This window comes from Schistocerca cancellata, chromosome 5 (genome assembly GCF_023864275.1).
Source record: "Schistocerca cancellata isolate TAMUIC-IGC-003103 chromosome 5, iqSchCanc2.1, whole genome shotgun sequence".
In the NCBI taxonomy this organism is placed as follows: Eukaryota; Metazoa; Arthropoda; class Insecta; order Orthoptera; family Acrididae; genus Schistocerca; species Schistocerca cancellata.
In genome coordinates, this window is record NC_064630.1 from 34,348,331 (window position 1) to 34,365,082 (window position 16,752).

The following is a 16,752-nucleotide window of genomic DNA, read 5'->3' on the forward strand; positions in this document are numbered from 1 at the left end:
GAAGAATTCGTGGGAAGACTTTGGAAACAGGTTGGAGACTATGGGTCAAGCTGCTGGAAAACCATTCTGGAGTGTAATTAGCAGTCTTCGAAAGGGAGGTAAGAAGGAAATGACAAGTATTTTGGACAGGTCAGGAAAACTGCTGGTGAATCCTGTGGATGCCTTGGGCAGATGGAGGGAATATTTTCAAGAGTTGCTCAATGTAGGTGAAAATGCGATCAGTAATGTTTCAGATTTCGAGGTAGAATGGGATAGGAATGACGATGGAAATAGGATCACATTTGAGGAAGTGGAAAAAATGGTCAATAGACTGCAGTGCAATAAAGCGGCTGGGGTGGATGAAATTAAGTCGGAACTCATCAAATACAGTGGAATGTCAGGTCTTAAATGGCTACACAGGATAATTGAAATGGCCTGGGATTCGGGACAGGTTCCATCAGACTGGGCAAAAGCAGTAATCACACCAATCTTTAAACATGGAGCAGAAAAGATTGTAACAACTACAGAGGTATCTCTTTAATCAGCGTTGTGGGTAAAATCTTCTCAGGTATTGTTGAAAGGAAAGTGCGAGTATTAGTTGAGGACCAATTGGATGAAAATCAGTGTGGGTTTAGGCCTCTTAGAGGTTGTCAGGACCAGATCTTTAGCTTACGGCAAATAATGGAGAAGTGTTATGAGTGGAACAGGGAATTGTATCTATGATTTATAGATCTAGAAAAGGCATATGACCGGGTTCCTAGGAGGAAGTTATTGTCTGTTCTACAAGATTATGGAATAGGAGGCAAACTTTTGCAAACAATTAAAGGTCTTTACATGGATAGTCAGGCAGCAGTTAGAGTTGACGGTAAATTGAGTTCATGGTTCAGAGTAGTTTCAGGGGTAAGACAAGGTTGCAACCTGTCTCCATTGTTGTTCATATTATTTATGGATCATATGTTGAAAACAATAGACTGGCTGGGTGAGATTAAGATATATGAACACAAAATAAGCAGTCTTGCATATGCGGATGACTTAGTTGTGATGGCAGATTCGATTGAAAGTTTGCAAAGTAATATTTCAGAGCTAGATCAGAAATGTAAGGACTATGGTATGAAGATTAGCATCTCCAAAACGAAAGTAATGTCAGTGGGAAAGAAATATAAATGGATTGAGTGCCAAATACGAGGAACAAAGTTAGAACAGGTGGACGGTTTCAAGTACTTAGGATGCATATTTTCACAGGATGGCAACATAGTGAACGAACTGGAAGCGAGGTGTAGCAAAGCTAATGCAGTGAGCGCTCAGCTACGATCTACTCTCTTCTGCAAGAAGGAAGTCAGTACCAAGACTAAGTTATCTGTGCACTGTTCAATCTTTCGACCAACTTTGTTGTATGGGAATGAAAGCTGGGTGGATTCAGGTTACCTTATCAACAAGATTGAGGTTACGGATATGAAAGTAGCTAGGACGATTGCAGGTACTAGTAGATGGGAACAATGGCAGGAGGGTGTCCACAATGAGGAAATCAAAGAAAAACTGGGAATGAACTCTATAGATGTAGCAGTCAGGGCGAACAGGCTTAGATGGTGGGGTCATGTTACACGCATGGGAGAAGCAAGGTTACCCAAGAGACTCATGGATTCAGCAGTAGAGGGTAGGAGGAGTCGGGGCAGACCGAGGAGAAGGTACCTGGATTCGGTTAAGAATGATTTTGAAGTAATAGGTTTAACATCAGAAGAGGCACCAATGTTAGCACTGAATAGGGGATCATGGAGGAACTGTATAAGGGGGTCTATGCTCCAGACTGAACGCTGAAAGGCATAATCAGTCTTAAATGATGATGATGATGATGGTTTGAGGCAGTTGTTTCAAAGGAGACACAGAGAATTATTCAGGGAAATATTTGAGTTTATTTGTAGTATATGAAATTACAGTTTTTGATTTTTTGGTACGGTTTTCAACTAATCTCTGGGGACTTGTGACTAACAGGACATGTTTGGTAACCTCAGAGTATCCCAGCTGTTCAGAGCACTTTCTTCCATTTTGATTTCATGTAACATTTCTTTCTGTCTTCTTTCATCTTACCTATCAACAACAGTTCCCAATGATGGGAGCAAGATTTCTGTCCCTAGGGCACCATGCACCACAGACATGAGAGCCTCAAAGATTTTACTACCCACTGTAGCTCAAGATCACATATGCAGGGCTTCTGCAAGCATCAGCACACTGAATCTTTAAACATGGATGGGAGTGAGTCTTTGTTTCAGTGTCATGTACAAATGCTATTATGTACCTAGTAAGTAGATTAAGAATGGAAATGACCCAACAAGGTTTAATAGCAAGATTCGGAAAATGCTGAGGAAGCAGAGGCTGTTGTTCTCTCAGTTCAAAAGAGAAAGCAAAGGTTAGTAGAGATTCGTGCATCTGTGAAAAGACCTATGCACGAAGCATACAACCACTATGTCTGTAATACCTCGGCAACAGATCTGGCACGCATACCGAGAAAATACTGGTTCTATGCAAAATCGTTAAGTGGGTCTAAGGCTTCCATCCAGTCATTTGCTGACCATCTAGTAATTTGCTGACCAGTCTGATGTGACAGTTGAAGATAGCAAAACAAAAGTTATAAATTTCAGTTCAAGAAATCATTCACGTAGGAGAATCATACAAACATATCGTCACTGGACCACCAAACAAACTCCCGTATGGACAACATAGTAATAAGCACCCCCAGAAGTTGAAAACAAATAAGTCACCAGCTCTGGATGAAATCCCAATTCAGCTTTTCAAAGAAATCTCTACGGCGTTGCCCCCTTACTTAGCTTACATTTATTGCGAATCTCTAGTCCAGCACAAAGCCCCAAGTGAAAGGAAAAAAGTGCAAGAATGGACCCACAAAATTACAGACCAATATCCCTAACATTGGTTTGCTGCAGAATCCTTGACCACATTCTCAGTTCAAATGTAACAAATTTTCTTGAGAGTGAGAAGCTTATGTCCACAAATCAGCATGGTTTTAGAAAGGATCACTTTGTGAAACTCAGTTTGCCCTTTGCTCAAATGACATACTGAAAATTTTGGATGAAGGGCAACAGGCAGATTCCATGTTTCTAGATTTCCAGAAACCTTTTGACATGGTGCCCCACTGTAGGCTGTTAAAGAAGGTGCGAGCATATGGAATAGATTCACAGATATGTGAGTAGCTCGAAGATTTTAAAGTTATAGAACCTAGTATTTTGTCCATGACAGTTAGTGTTCATCAGAGACAACGGTATTGTGAGGAGTGCCCCAGGGAGGTTTGACAGGACCACTATTATTATCTCTATATATAAATCATTTGGCAGACAGGGTGGGCAGCAATCTGCGGTTGTTTGAAGATAATACTATTGTGTATGGTAAGATGTTGAAGTTGAATGACTGTAGTAGGATACAAGATGTCTTAGACAAAATTTCTAGTTGATGTGATGAATGGCAGCTTGCTCTAAATGTAGAAAAATGTAAGTTGAAGCAGATGTGTAGGAAAAATAAACCTGTAATGTTCGGATACAGCATTAGTAGTGTCCTGCTTGACACAGTCACATCATTTAAATATCGGGGAGGGGGGGGGGGGGGGGGGACATTGCAAAGCAATATGAAATGGAATGAGCATGTGACGATTGCAGTAGAAAAGGAAAATGGTCGACTTCAGTTTATTGAGAGATTTTAAAAAAGTGTTGTTCATCTGTAAAAGAAACTGCATAAAGGATGCTAGTGTGACCCATTCTTGGTTGCTCAAGTGTTTGGGATCCATACCAAGTCAGATTAAAGGAGGACATTGAAGCAATCTACATCTACATCTACATCCATACTCCGCAAGTCACCTGACGGTGTGTGGCGGAGGGTACCTCTATCATTTCTCCCTTCTATTCCAGTCTCGTATTGTTCGTGGAAAGAAGGATTTTCGGTATGCCTCTGTGTGGGCTCTAATCTCTCTGATTTTATCCTCATGGACTCTTCGCGAGATATACGTAGGAGGGAGCAATATACTGCTTGACTCCTCGGTGAAGGTATGTTCTCGAAACTTCGACAAAAGCCCATACTGAGCTACTGAGTGTCTATCCTGCAGAGTCTTCCACTGGAGTTTATCTATCATCTCTGTAACGCTTTCGCGATTACTAACTGATCCCGTAACAAAGCGCACTGCTTTCCATTGGATCTTCTCTATCTCTTCTATTCCTTCTATCAACCCTATCTGGCTGCTAGATGTGTTACCGGTAGGTTCGAACAACATGTAAATGTTACAGAGATGCTTCACGAACTTAAATGGAAATCCCTGGAGGGAAGGCAACATTCTTTTCAAGGAACACTATTGAGAAAATTTAGAGAACCGGCATCTGAAGCTGACTGCAAAATGATTCTGTTGCCTCCAACATAGATTGCTCATAAGGACCACAGTTATAAGATATGAGAAATAAGGGCTGTTATAGAGGCATGTAGACAATCACTTTTCCCTTGTTCTATTTGCGAGTGGAACAGAAAAGGAAATGACTGGCAGTGGTGTGGGGGTAGCCTCTGCCATGCACCGTACAATGGACTGCATCTTATATGTTTTGATGATTCTCTCCATTTCTGCCTTTTGAGAAGATCCCTAACAATACTACAATTCAACACAATTGTTGATAATGTACCATTTCACATGAAGCAAATGTGGTAATAAGTTAATATGATGATGATAAGCATTGACTAATGGGAGAAAAGTTAGTGGGGAATATGGTGTGTACAGAGAATACGATAATTAATGTGGAGAAGTGCCCTATTCCCTGCTGTTAGCCCACAGAGGGCAGCCAAGGTTAGTCAGGTATTAAGTAAAAGTAATGATGTAATCTGTAATTGGACAGATAAAACGTTTACTCACAAAGTGGTGGCAGGAGATCACACATAAAAAAGGGCAATATGTATGCAAGCTTTCAGAGCCAGTGGCTCCTTCTTCTGGCACAAGGGTAGAAGGGAAAGGAAGAGGAATGTAGGAAAAGGACTGGGGAGGTTTATGAAAAGGGGTAGAGTTTGGAAAAGCCACCTAGAACTCTGGGTTAGGAGAGACTTACCGGATGGGATGAGAAAGAAAGACCTCCTCCTTCCTTCTCACCCTGTCTAGTAAGTCTCCCCTGAACCGGGGCTCTGGGTGACTTTTCCCAACTCTACCCCTTTTCCTAAACTTCTCTTGTCCTTTTCCTATACTCCTCTTTTCCTTCAGCCGTCTTCCTTCCCCTTCAACTCTTTTAGCAGAATAAGGAGCCACTGGCTCTGAAATCTTGCATATGTAATACCTTTTTTTATATGTGCGTTCTCCTGCTGCCGCTTGGTAAGTAAATATTTTATGCATCCAATTACATTACATTATAAAAATTTATTGTTTTTGTTGTTATAATGATGTGTTCTGAAATCTATGAGAGAGAGTGATGATAAATATGGTGAGGTGCAGAGGGTAATAATCAATAATGTGGAGATAACTGATGTCAACAATAAAGTGTGCAAGTAGTAGAAGTTGCATTTTAACTTATCTCACAGAGTGAGTATCCAAATTAGGGTATCCCAACAGAAGCAACCGCCACTGTGCATTCTAACTCTTCTCTACTTCTAGCTGGTTTCCATATTTTGTTTGCTATTGATGGGAGATTTTTAGAAGTTGTTTTTTTAGCAGTGCCCAGTCAGTAACTGATAATGTTGAGAAACCAGCTGTAAGAAGTCATGTAGGTCAATGAACTGATTTAGCTGTCTTTTATGTTGTGTATAGGTTGTAAGTGACCATAAACATTAATTATCCTGATGAGGCTGAAATCTGTTATCTTCTGAGAGAATGCATCAAAATTACGAAGTAGTTCTGAAACTGAACTGCAAGTGTTCTAAGTTTTAGTTTTTCTCTGGCTACAAATTAGTATACGTCAATAAGAATCCAAGCTTTTAGGTGTTACAAAAAGGTACCCTCACTCATTAGCTGTATCTACATCTACATATATACTCAGCCAGCCACCAATCGGTGTGTGGCGGAGGGCACAATTCGCACCAAAGTCATATTCCCCCCCCCACCCCCCACCCCCCCACCCCCCCATTCCACTTGCGGATTGTGAGAGGGAAAAACGACTATCTGAATGCCTCAGAACGAGCTCTTATTTCCCTTATCTTTGAATGGTGATCATTGTGCGATTTGTAAGCTGGTGGTAATAATATATTCTCGACACCCTCGGTGAAGATCGATTTCAGAATTTAGTAAGCAGCCGCTTCTGTTTAGCGTGCCATCTATCTGCAGGAGTGTCCCACTTCAAAATTTCCATTAGATTTGTAACGCTCTCACAATGGCTAAATGTACCAGTCATGAATCTTGCCACTCTTCTTTGGACCTTCTCAATCTCTTGAAACAGATCCAAACGGTAAGGGTCCCACACAGGCGAACAATACTCCAAGACTGGATGAACTAATGTATTGTAAGCTATTTCCAAAGACTGAGCATTTATTTTGTACTCGTACATCAATGGGGATTTTTGCCTTGTTATTCGCAGTAGGTTACACTTACTAATATTGAGAGATAACTGCCAATCATTACACCACGCATTTATTTTCTGCAAATCCTCAGTGATTTGGTCACAACTTTCGTGAGATACTACTTTCCTGTAGACTACAGCATCATCAGCAAACAGTCTAAGGCCGCTGTCAACACCATCAACCAGATCGTTCATGTAACTTGTAAAAAGCAGAGGACCTATTATGCTGCCCTGGGGCACACCTGAAGTTACACTTGTTTCTGTTGAAGTCAACCTGTTCAGGGTGACATACTGCTCCCTGTCTGTTAGAAAACTTTCTATCCAACCACATATGTCATCGGATAGGCCGTAAGCGCGCACGTTTTGTAGCAAGCAACAGTGCAGAACTGATTTGAATACCTTTTGAAAGTCGAGAAATATGGCATCAACCTGGAAACTGGTTTCTAGAGCCTGTTGTATATCATGCACAAAGAGGACCAGCTGTGTTTCGCAAGACCGCTGTTTCCTAAAACTGTGCTGGTTTCTGCAGATGAGTTTCCCAGAGTCTAGAAAGGTCATTATGTCTGAACACAAAATATGTTCCATGATTCTACAACAAATCGATGTCAGTGAAATTGGCCGATAATTATGTGCATCCGATTTTCTACCCTTTTTATAAATTGCTTTGACCTGGGCCTTCTTCCAGTCCTGTGGAACTTTCCACTGTTCCAATGATCTCTGATAGATGATGGGTAAGAATGGTGCTATATTTGTAGCATAGTCAACATAAAATCTTACGGGGATACCATCTGGGACAGATGCCTTCCTGTCTTAACTGTTTTACAATCCCAGATACACTAAAGACTATATGAGCCATCTTTTCGTTTGCTCAATAATTGAAAGGCGGAATAGTGCTGCAGTCCTCTACCGTAAACAATTTTTTGAAGGCTAGGTTTAGAATTTCAGCCTTCTGTTTATCATCAGTTACATTACCCGTAATGTCAGCAAGAGAACGTATTGAATTATTTGTAGTGTTCATAGATTTTAAGTACAACCAAAATTTTTTGGGATTATTTTTAGAATCTGCAGATAAAATATCGCTTTCAAATTCGTTAAAAGAATCTCTCATTGTCCTTCTGACAGCTGTATAGGTTCCTTGTCACTTTATTACTTTAAGCAGTGTATTTTATTCAGTCACGTTGTAAAATATCGGTGCCAATACTCCACTTCTCTTAAAAGTGATATGATGTGGATGTCCTTTCATATTCTTTTTCTACGAGGACTTTGCTTTGTCTATTTTGAAGCTTTCTTGAGAACTGAAAGAATGTATTAAGTCTGCCTTGCTATGCAAGGTCGTCTGCAGTGTTACATTTTATAATTCAGCTTTGTTGAGTGTTACATTTTTTTTTGTTAAGTTTACAACATGTAGCCCCTCTTTCTGCAGAGTCTATCTGTTTGCTTTTATTTTCAATGGACCGTTATACATGGAGCTTTTCTTGCTTCCTATCACGTGGCCACTTAATGTTTTAAAACTTTTAAAGTATTACTCCATGCACTGCAAACTGCGTCGAACTGGCAGTAAGCAACCACATGCTTGAACATATCTGCTCAGCTGTCAAGCCGACGGCCATGTATGATAGCGAGAGGGCAGAGTCTGGGCTGGATCATGACGTATGACGGCTCCCACGACAAGAGATATGAAATGCTATGCCACTGCACAAGCTGCCCAAGTAAGGAGCTGGTGGTGTTCCAGTGCTGTGTATTAGGTCGCGAGACTCTACAACAACTGAAGCAATGTTCTCCCATTGCATTCAGCTACGACTGCCCAAACAGCATTTGTCGCTTTGTCCATAATGTTTTAAATTTTGATACTAAGTAGCCATTTCCATTTGCAGCATAGTGTATGATGCAAGACATTCCTGCTAGCCAGCCACAACAATTAATTTTCAAAATTAAAGAAGTGATCCTTTCAAACATTTATGTATCCATCATATCTCGAATTTAGCCCCTGTGAGCCCATTTACAACAAGTTTTGGACATCCTACAGTGTGTCACCTAATTTGCAATTTAATTATAGTGCTAACTTTTGCACTATAGTCTTCAAACTGTGTCTACTCGATTACCCACAACCTACCCTCCTGTATTAATGGTACCAACCATTTCCTCCACCGACTCTCCACAGTTCCTGTCCTTTTACCGCACGGTGCCTGCTCACCACTATTGATGACACCTCCCTTTACACTAACATCCCTAATGCTGATGGCCTTACTGCTGTTGAACACTACCTTTCCAAAGCCAGATGGATTCCAAACCAACAACTGCCTTCCTAATTGCCATGACAAACTATACCCTCACCCACAATTACTTCTCCTTTCAGGGCATTGCCTACAAACAAATCCAGGGTAGGGCAATGGGCACCCGAATGGCAGCATCCTATGCCAACCTATTCATGGACCATCTAGAGGAATCCTTCCTGAACACCTACCATCCAAAACCCCTCACCTGCTTCAGATTCATTGATGATATCTTTGCGGTGTGGATTGAGGGTGAGGACACTCTACCTACATTCCTCCAGAACCTCAACAGCTTCTCCCCCATTTGATTCACAAGGTCCTATTCAACCCAACAAACCACCTTCCTGGATGTTGACCTCCACCTAAAAGATGGCTACATCTGCACCTCTGTCCATATCAAACCTACTAACCACATGCAATACCTCTATTTTGACAGCTGCCACCCATTTCATACCAAGAAGTCACTTCCATTCAGCTTAGCCATCCGTGATTGTCACATCTGCTGTGACGAGTGGTCCCTCTCAAAATATACCAAGGGTCTCACTGAGGATTTCACAGACTGTAATTATCCTCCCACCCTTGAACAAAAACAAATCTCCTGTGCCTTACCTTTCCAGTCTCCCACAACCTCCAAAGTCTCACAGTCTAGGCACAGAGGAGCATTCCCATAGTAGCTCAGTACCACCCAGGACTCGAGCAACTGAATTAGATTTTCCGCCAGGGTTTCAACTACTTCTCGTTGTGCCCTGAAATGGGAAATTTCCTGCCCACTATCCTTCCCACCCCTCAAACAGTGGTATTCCACCGCCCACCGAACCTACACAATATACTCGTCCATCCTTACACAACCCCTGCTCCCAACTCCTTACCTCATGGCTCATATCCCTGTAATATGACCTAGATATAATACCTGTCCCATACACCATCACACCATCACCTACTCCAGTCTGCTCACAAACATCACCTATCCCACAAAGGCAGGGCTACCTCTGAAACCAGCCACGTAATCTACAAACTAAGCTGCAATCACTGTGCTGCATTTCATGTGGGCATGACAACCAACAAGCTGTCTGTCCGCACAAATGTTCACTGACAAACTGTGGCCAAGAAACAAGTGGACCACCTTGTTGCTAAGCACGCTGCCCAACATGACAGCCTTCATTTGAATTACTGCTTCACAGCCTGTGCCATATGGATCCTTCCTTCCCACCAACACCAGCTTTTCTAAACTGCACAGGTGGGAATTCTCCCCGCAATATATCCTATGTTCCCATAACCCTCCTGGCCTCAATCTCATTAGTTATTGTCCTCACTTATTAAGCTCCTTCCCTGTTTCCATTCCAGCACCACACAGCCCTCATTCCAGCAGCACAACCAGTCTTTTAACTTCTCTCCTTTACCACAACCCCCCCCCCCCCCCCCCACCTACCTTTCCCCTGCCCTCTGTCTAACCTCCTGACTGCACCTCCTGACTATCTGCGACTCAGCATCTCTGCTACATGGTGAGTAGCTGCCCTATCATCTCTCCACCTCATCCTTGAGTGCTCCCCAACAGCACTTCACCGTACCCCCCCACCCCACCCTGCTATCCCTCCCCCTTCCTGCCCCAGCCTCCTCCTTACCCCCAACCAGTTGCCACTCCCATCATGCACAGCTGCTGTTGCTCACAGTGTGGCTCCAGGTGCCGAGGTGTGTGTGAGCTGCGTTTGTGTGTGTGTGTGTGTGTGTGTGTGTGTGTGTGTGTGTGTGTGTCATCTATTTTCGATAAAGACCTATAAAATCCATCTTTTGACCTGACCAACACAAAGATGTTTCTGCAAAGCAACTATAATTTCCTCTGTATTTCATAATAACAAGGACAATTATAAATTTATATTATGAAAAGGATAGTTGCTACTCAACATATAAAAGAGACGCTGATTCACAGACAGGCACAGCAAAAGAGACTGTCAGAAAGTGAGCTTTCAGCAAACAAGGTCTTCATCAGAAATTGACAACATACAAACACACACTCACGCAAACGCAACCCCACACACACTTTGCCACTGTCTCGAGGAAGGGGGTAGGTGTGTGTGTGTGGGGAGGGGGGAATATGGGGGGGGTGAAGGGGAGGGGGGAGCAAGTGGGAGGGGGGAGCAAGTGGGAGGGGGAAGCTCCTAAGGCCCAGCTGCGTCTGGTGTGAGGAACAATCTAGTTGGGGTAGATAGTGGGGGTGATGGGGTAAGGAAGGGCTATGGGATGGGTGGGGGGAGGTATAGCAGGACAGGGTGGGGCAAAATGCTAGTGCTGCCTGTGGAAGTATGCAGGGTTGTGATAAGGACAGGGTAGGACTGTTAGGTGCAGCAGTGGGAGGCTGTGCTTGGTGGTGGGCGGGGAGGGGTGGGGGGAAGGGAGGGAGGGAGGGAGGGAGACGAGAGGAGAGAAGTAGAGGGATAGCTCTATGTAGGTGCATTGGTGGGATTGAAGGCATTTGTAGTACGGGAGTGGGAGTAGAAAAGGGGATAGGCAGATGGAGAACAGGGACTATTTAAGTACTTTAATAATGATAATTGAAACCAACAGCTTTATTGTAATCCAATGTCATTTACTCAAAACATGCTACCATTTCTGACACTGAAAAGCATCATTTTCAGACCCCTATGTATGGAAACATACATAGTGTGATAGTATAGTATGAGAAAACTGACAACAAAAGTCATAGTTTGTAACTGTTGTTGTTGTGGTCTTCAGTCCAGAGACTGATTTGATGCAGCTCTCGACGCATGTTTGTGACTAAAATGGGGATAAATCACATCATAAAATTACATAAAAATCTTACTATCATTACCTATACAAAACAAAATTCAGTATCTAATTTATATTGCTTATTTTTCTTATTTTTTTTTCCTTCTTTTGAACCCAATAATCATACTCCAGTGACATAATGAACCTGAGGTAAAGCCACACATACAATGAATTATACCAGCAAAGCAACTGAAGTCGCATATATCTCTGAAAGGAACACCTGTGAATACGGGATATACCAATAATAAAATGAAACAGCCTAATGACATAGTACCAAACAACCAGAGTAAGCAAATACAACAAAGGCCCAATGAACAAACATTCATTGGATGCCACTTCCTATCCTTGGTTTCTAAGGGGTATCAGAGCTGTAGTTTTTGCCACCACTTATTGTTGATCATTGGTGGTGCTGCATGAACAACTTGGTAGTATGAAAACAGTGATTTCCCTGTTCCTATTATCTTGTTAAAGAGAAGGTCACATATATTGCTCCTGCAGTAGTGGTGCACTGGCAATGATCATGTAGAATCCTTTGTTTTATTAACTTTAACAGTTTGGCTTACATGACAGTGGTTTTTTGGGCATTATGGTTACTAATGTGCTTCTTTGCACTATTTAGCCTTACATCTACAGCTGTCACTTCTACTGTATTTTATAGTTGTCCCAGTAGCAGTGACTACTATGTTTTTGCTTGTGGCAGCTGGGTGTTTCCAGAGTCGCGGATGTTGTGTGTGGCACAAATGGCTTCCTGGTTTCTTTCACTGAACTAAGTCATGACCTGTGGTGCTGGCCTATTATTTTTGGATGTACTTTTGTGTTACTGCTTCAGTTAATTATGTGTACACCACTTGTTGCTTTGCAGACATTAAAATGTTTTGTTATTCTGCATTTTTAAGCAACTACATAGAATTCCTATGACATGCCTCTCTTGGTGCAGATATGTATTTAGTTTTTAGAGTTTTCTACAGTTTTTATGTTTTTAGGGTTTTCTGTGATACTTGTCCAAAAATGTTCATTTTGGTGGTTAATATATGTACAGTGGCTGTGGTTATTTCCAAGTGGCTACTGAGGCCATTTGTAGGTTATGGTTATGGGGCCTGTTACACACAAGTTTCCCAGTGTTCAGTATCAGAACGGTTGTTTAGACCATTTGGTCTGGATATTTTACAACCACTTCCCACTTTTAAGGTGTGTGAGTGCATAATTTGTTTCATTTATTAGTTTGTCCTTTTACTACTTTGTGTGTGCTTGTGCAGCCTTCAATAGTGACTTTATAACAGTTGATGTTATGCTATGTAATGAATGACTTCAACTGCCACTTCTGTTTCAAATGTATGATTGAGTCTGGTTCATTAGTAACTGGGTTCAGCAATGAGTTTCTCTGTACAAAGTTCCTTTTGGGCACACAATTTGGTCTGAATTATGCATTTCATCTACTATCACTTCCTGTAGATTGCGACTAGGTATGAGATGGAGGCCACCATATTTTTCTAGGTTAACGACGTCATGAAAGGATGTACTCGGTGTTTATCATGTATGTGTAAGTTATTGCCTGTGTTCCCCTTCTTATGGACTCTACAAAGTTCATTGTTTGCTCCTGTATGTTAATATGTTTGAGTTTCTTGGTTTCACTTCATTGGATTTCCATATGGATGTTTCCAAGTTCATGGTCCTGTACATATATTTTATACATATGTGGCTTTTGATTTTATTGACTTCTTCTAGGTTACTTTGTACGCTGTTGTTGCGTATAAATAGATGATATGAGATGTTCTTCAGCAATTGTTTGTCAATATGTATGATGCATGTTACTTTTAATCCTGCAAGAACATACTGATGGCAGATGTTGCTACAGCTGACAACACTTATGTTCAGTACATTTCCTGGAATTAGTAGAAACATTGGTGACTTTATTTCATTGTTACTTTGGAGATATTGCATTTAGGCCTTTTACTTACACAAGTTACACATTTGCTATACTAGCGTGGCCATGGACCTTAGGGATGTGGGTGGGCTGCTTATAGTAATACCAATGGAACTAGTGTTTATAGTTTTTCATGACTTCAACACTATTTGTGCACTAGATTTTAATATGTGACTTACATTGTTTATGTAGAGTTATTATTTCAGCAGGTTTGCATTATCCAGTGAATGTTTGTTCATTAGGTCTTTGTTGCATTTGTTTACTCCAGCCATCTGGTTTTATGTTACTAGATTGTTTTGTTTCATTATTGGATTTATTGGTATATCCTATATTCGCAAGTGTTCCGATTAGGGAAATATGTGGCTTCAGTTGCTTTACTGGTGTAATTCATTGTGCACGTGGGTTTCTCTCAGGTACATTATGACACTGTAGTATGTAATTACTATATATAAAAAAGGAACAAAAAAATTAAATTAAATTAAAAAAATGGATTAAGCAATATAAATTAGGTGCTAAACTTTGTTTTGTATGGATAACAACAGCATTTTATTATTACATAATTTTGTGATGCGAGTTATCCCCGCTTTAGTTACAAGCTGTGATTTTTGTTGTCAGTTCTCTCCTACTTTACTATCACACTACGTATTTTTCCATATCCAGGGCTAGGAGGTGATGCTTCTCAGTGTTGAAACTAGTTGCTTGTTTTGAATAAATGACATTGGATTACAATATAGCTGTTGTTTTTAATCTTCATTATTCAAGTACTTCTCATCCAGCTGCTGTCCCACTGTCTCAATAGATTTCCAGAGACACTACTGAAGTTAGGCCAGAGGGGTTACAAGAATGAATGATATGTTGTAAGGAGAGTTCCCACCTGAGCAATACAGAAAAGTTGGTGTTGGTGGGAAGAATTTTGATGGCACAAGCTGTAAAGTAGTCATTAAAGTGAAGCACATTATGTTGGAAGCGTGTTCAGCAAATGGGTGGTGCAGCCGTCTCTTGGCCACTGTTTGTCGGTGGCCATTCATGTGGACAGACAGCTGTCATACCCAGGTAGGATGCAGCAGCTAAGTTGGTAACCAAATGGCCACTTTCACATGTGGCAATGCCTTTGGTGGGGCAGGAGATGCCAGTGACAGGACCAGAACAGGTAATAATTGAAAGAATGTTCGGAACAGGTCTTGCGTCTGGATCTAGAGAAGGGATATGAGCCACAAGACAACGGGTTGGAGAAGTGGTGGAGCAGGAACAGAAAATGTTATTGTGTAGATTGAGTAGGTGGCAGAATACACTGTGGGAGGGTTGGAGGGGACAGTGGGGAGGATATTCTCATTTCAGAGTACGAGGAGAGATAGTCAAAAACTCTGGCAGAGAATGTGATTACTTTGCTCCAGTCTTCGATGGTACCGAGTCATGAGAGTGGTGCTGCTTTGTGGTTGGACAGTAGGTATGTGGGGGATGATAAGTGACTGGTGAGACAAGGCATGGAAGGTCTGTTCCTGGACAAGATTGGGAGGGTAATTTTGGTCTGTGAAGGCCTGAGTGAGATCCTTCACAAATTTGGAGAGGCATTCCATGTGCAAATGACAACTAATATGCTCTCTGTCTGTATGAATGTCCACTGCCAAATTGTGCCCAAGAGACAGCAGGACAACCCAGTTACTGAACATGTTATACAACATGATGTGCTTCACTTTAATGACTGCCTCACAGCTTGTGCCATTGCACCACTTGGAAACTTCCCACCATCACCAGCTTTTCTGAACTGTGCAGTTGGAACCCAACAATCAGTATTACTTTTTCATCCCATCCTGTAAGTCTCCCCGCACCCATGGTTCTGGATGACATTTTTTATATATCCAATTACATCATATTGTGAAAAATTGATTACTCTCTTGTTACAAAATAATTCTAAGCATTTCATGAATCACTAGGTACTATAGAAAATGACTTAAGAATATCACATTTCCTTGAGGTATTCAATGTTACCACTTGTGACTACAGGTGTCGGTACATAAGACTCTTAAAAGCTGTCTCAATAAATCTAAGGCCACAATTTATGGCACATATGAAATAATTATTATAAATGCAATATCATTCATAAACTGTTAAAAGCAAGAAACATAGCATTAACATATTGACATTACCTGGTGTCTTCAAGATCAGGTGTGGACAGACCATGCAACAGCTCCAGAAGTACATGGAATTGCCTTGGAGATATAAATAAAGACAATGAACCAAGAGTCAGTTCCAGATCAACTTTTGGTCCAGGTACTCCTTCTGCTTGCTTAAGTTTGACACGCAACTCTTGGCGCCCTGCCAGTTTAGCAAAAAGTACTGGATCAGGTTCCACAGACAGATTTCTGTGCTGAGTGTGGTCATCTGCAGCAACAGCTGGTGGAACTGTTTGCAGGGGTGACACTGGAGATGATGATGATGGTGTAACAGGGGCTGTTCCAAAATTGTAATCTGAATTCTGAAGAACACAAAAACTGGATAAAAGTACATTTAAAGAAACATAAATTATATCTCGTGTGATTAAGTGAACATATAGATTTAATTAATTTGAAATTCAAAAAGGTATTCAAAATAATTTCTGAAGTGCAAATTTTTCTCAGAAGTCTTACAAGTATTGTAGAAAATGTTTTTTCTGCCCTTTCATAAGCCATCTATAGTTAATACCATAAAACGTACATAAAATACAAGCATCAAACTATTAACATCAGATATACAATTTTAAACATAAGTTTGTTGCTCTTTGCACAGTACAACTGCAAATAAAATATATTAAAAAACACGAGTATGTAACTATGTGCCTACATTTAGTATTTTTAAATTTTTTAAAGACATCATAAAGTATTTCAGAGACTGTGGACAAGCTGCCTTTTTTATGTGACAAATAAATTTGTTAATAATTAAATTCATGTTGTACTTCAGAAAAGTTAAAAATATTCCTTGAGCAATAATTAAATGTTCCAGCTGTTGCACACCAAACTTCATTCTTTTTTGTTGTTAGTAATATCTACAGAAGTGCTAAATAGATTTTAATATAAACAAGCAGGTGTACACATAGTAAAATGCAGTGACTGTAGTTGCTTCTATGTACAGCAGTATGGAAGAGAATTCAGCACCCAGTTCAATGAAAATGAGATCATTTCAGTTTGAGAGTCACAACAAGTCAGCAACATACACAAGAATTTATGTAGCAGGGTGTAATATATGGAATATGAAGAAAAGGAATATTAGGGCTTAGTGCCTCACTGACAATTAGGCC

The 16,752-nt window shown here is 40.9% G+C and overlaps 1 protein-coding gene across 1 annotated transcript in view; it reads right to left on the reverse strand.

Moving 5' to 3' along the window:
• LOC126187388 (autophagy-related protein 2 homolog A) overlaps nucleotides 1–16,752 on the reverse strand; it is a 495,539-nt gene that overhangs the window by 391,248 nt on the left and 87,539 nt on the right. The window contains exon 6 of the mRNA XM_049928440.1: nucleotides 15,626–15,954. Within this exon, the coding sequence (XP_049784397.1) occupies nucleotides 15,626–15,954 (329 nt within the window). The remainder of the gene's footprint in view (nucleotides 1–15,625; nucleotides 15,955–16,752) is intronic.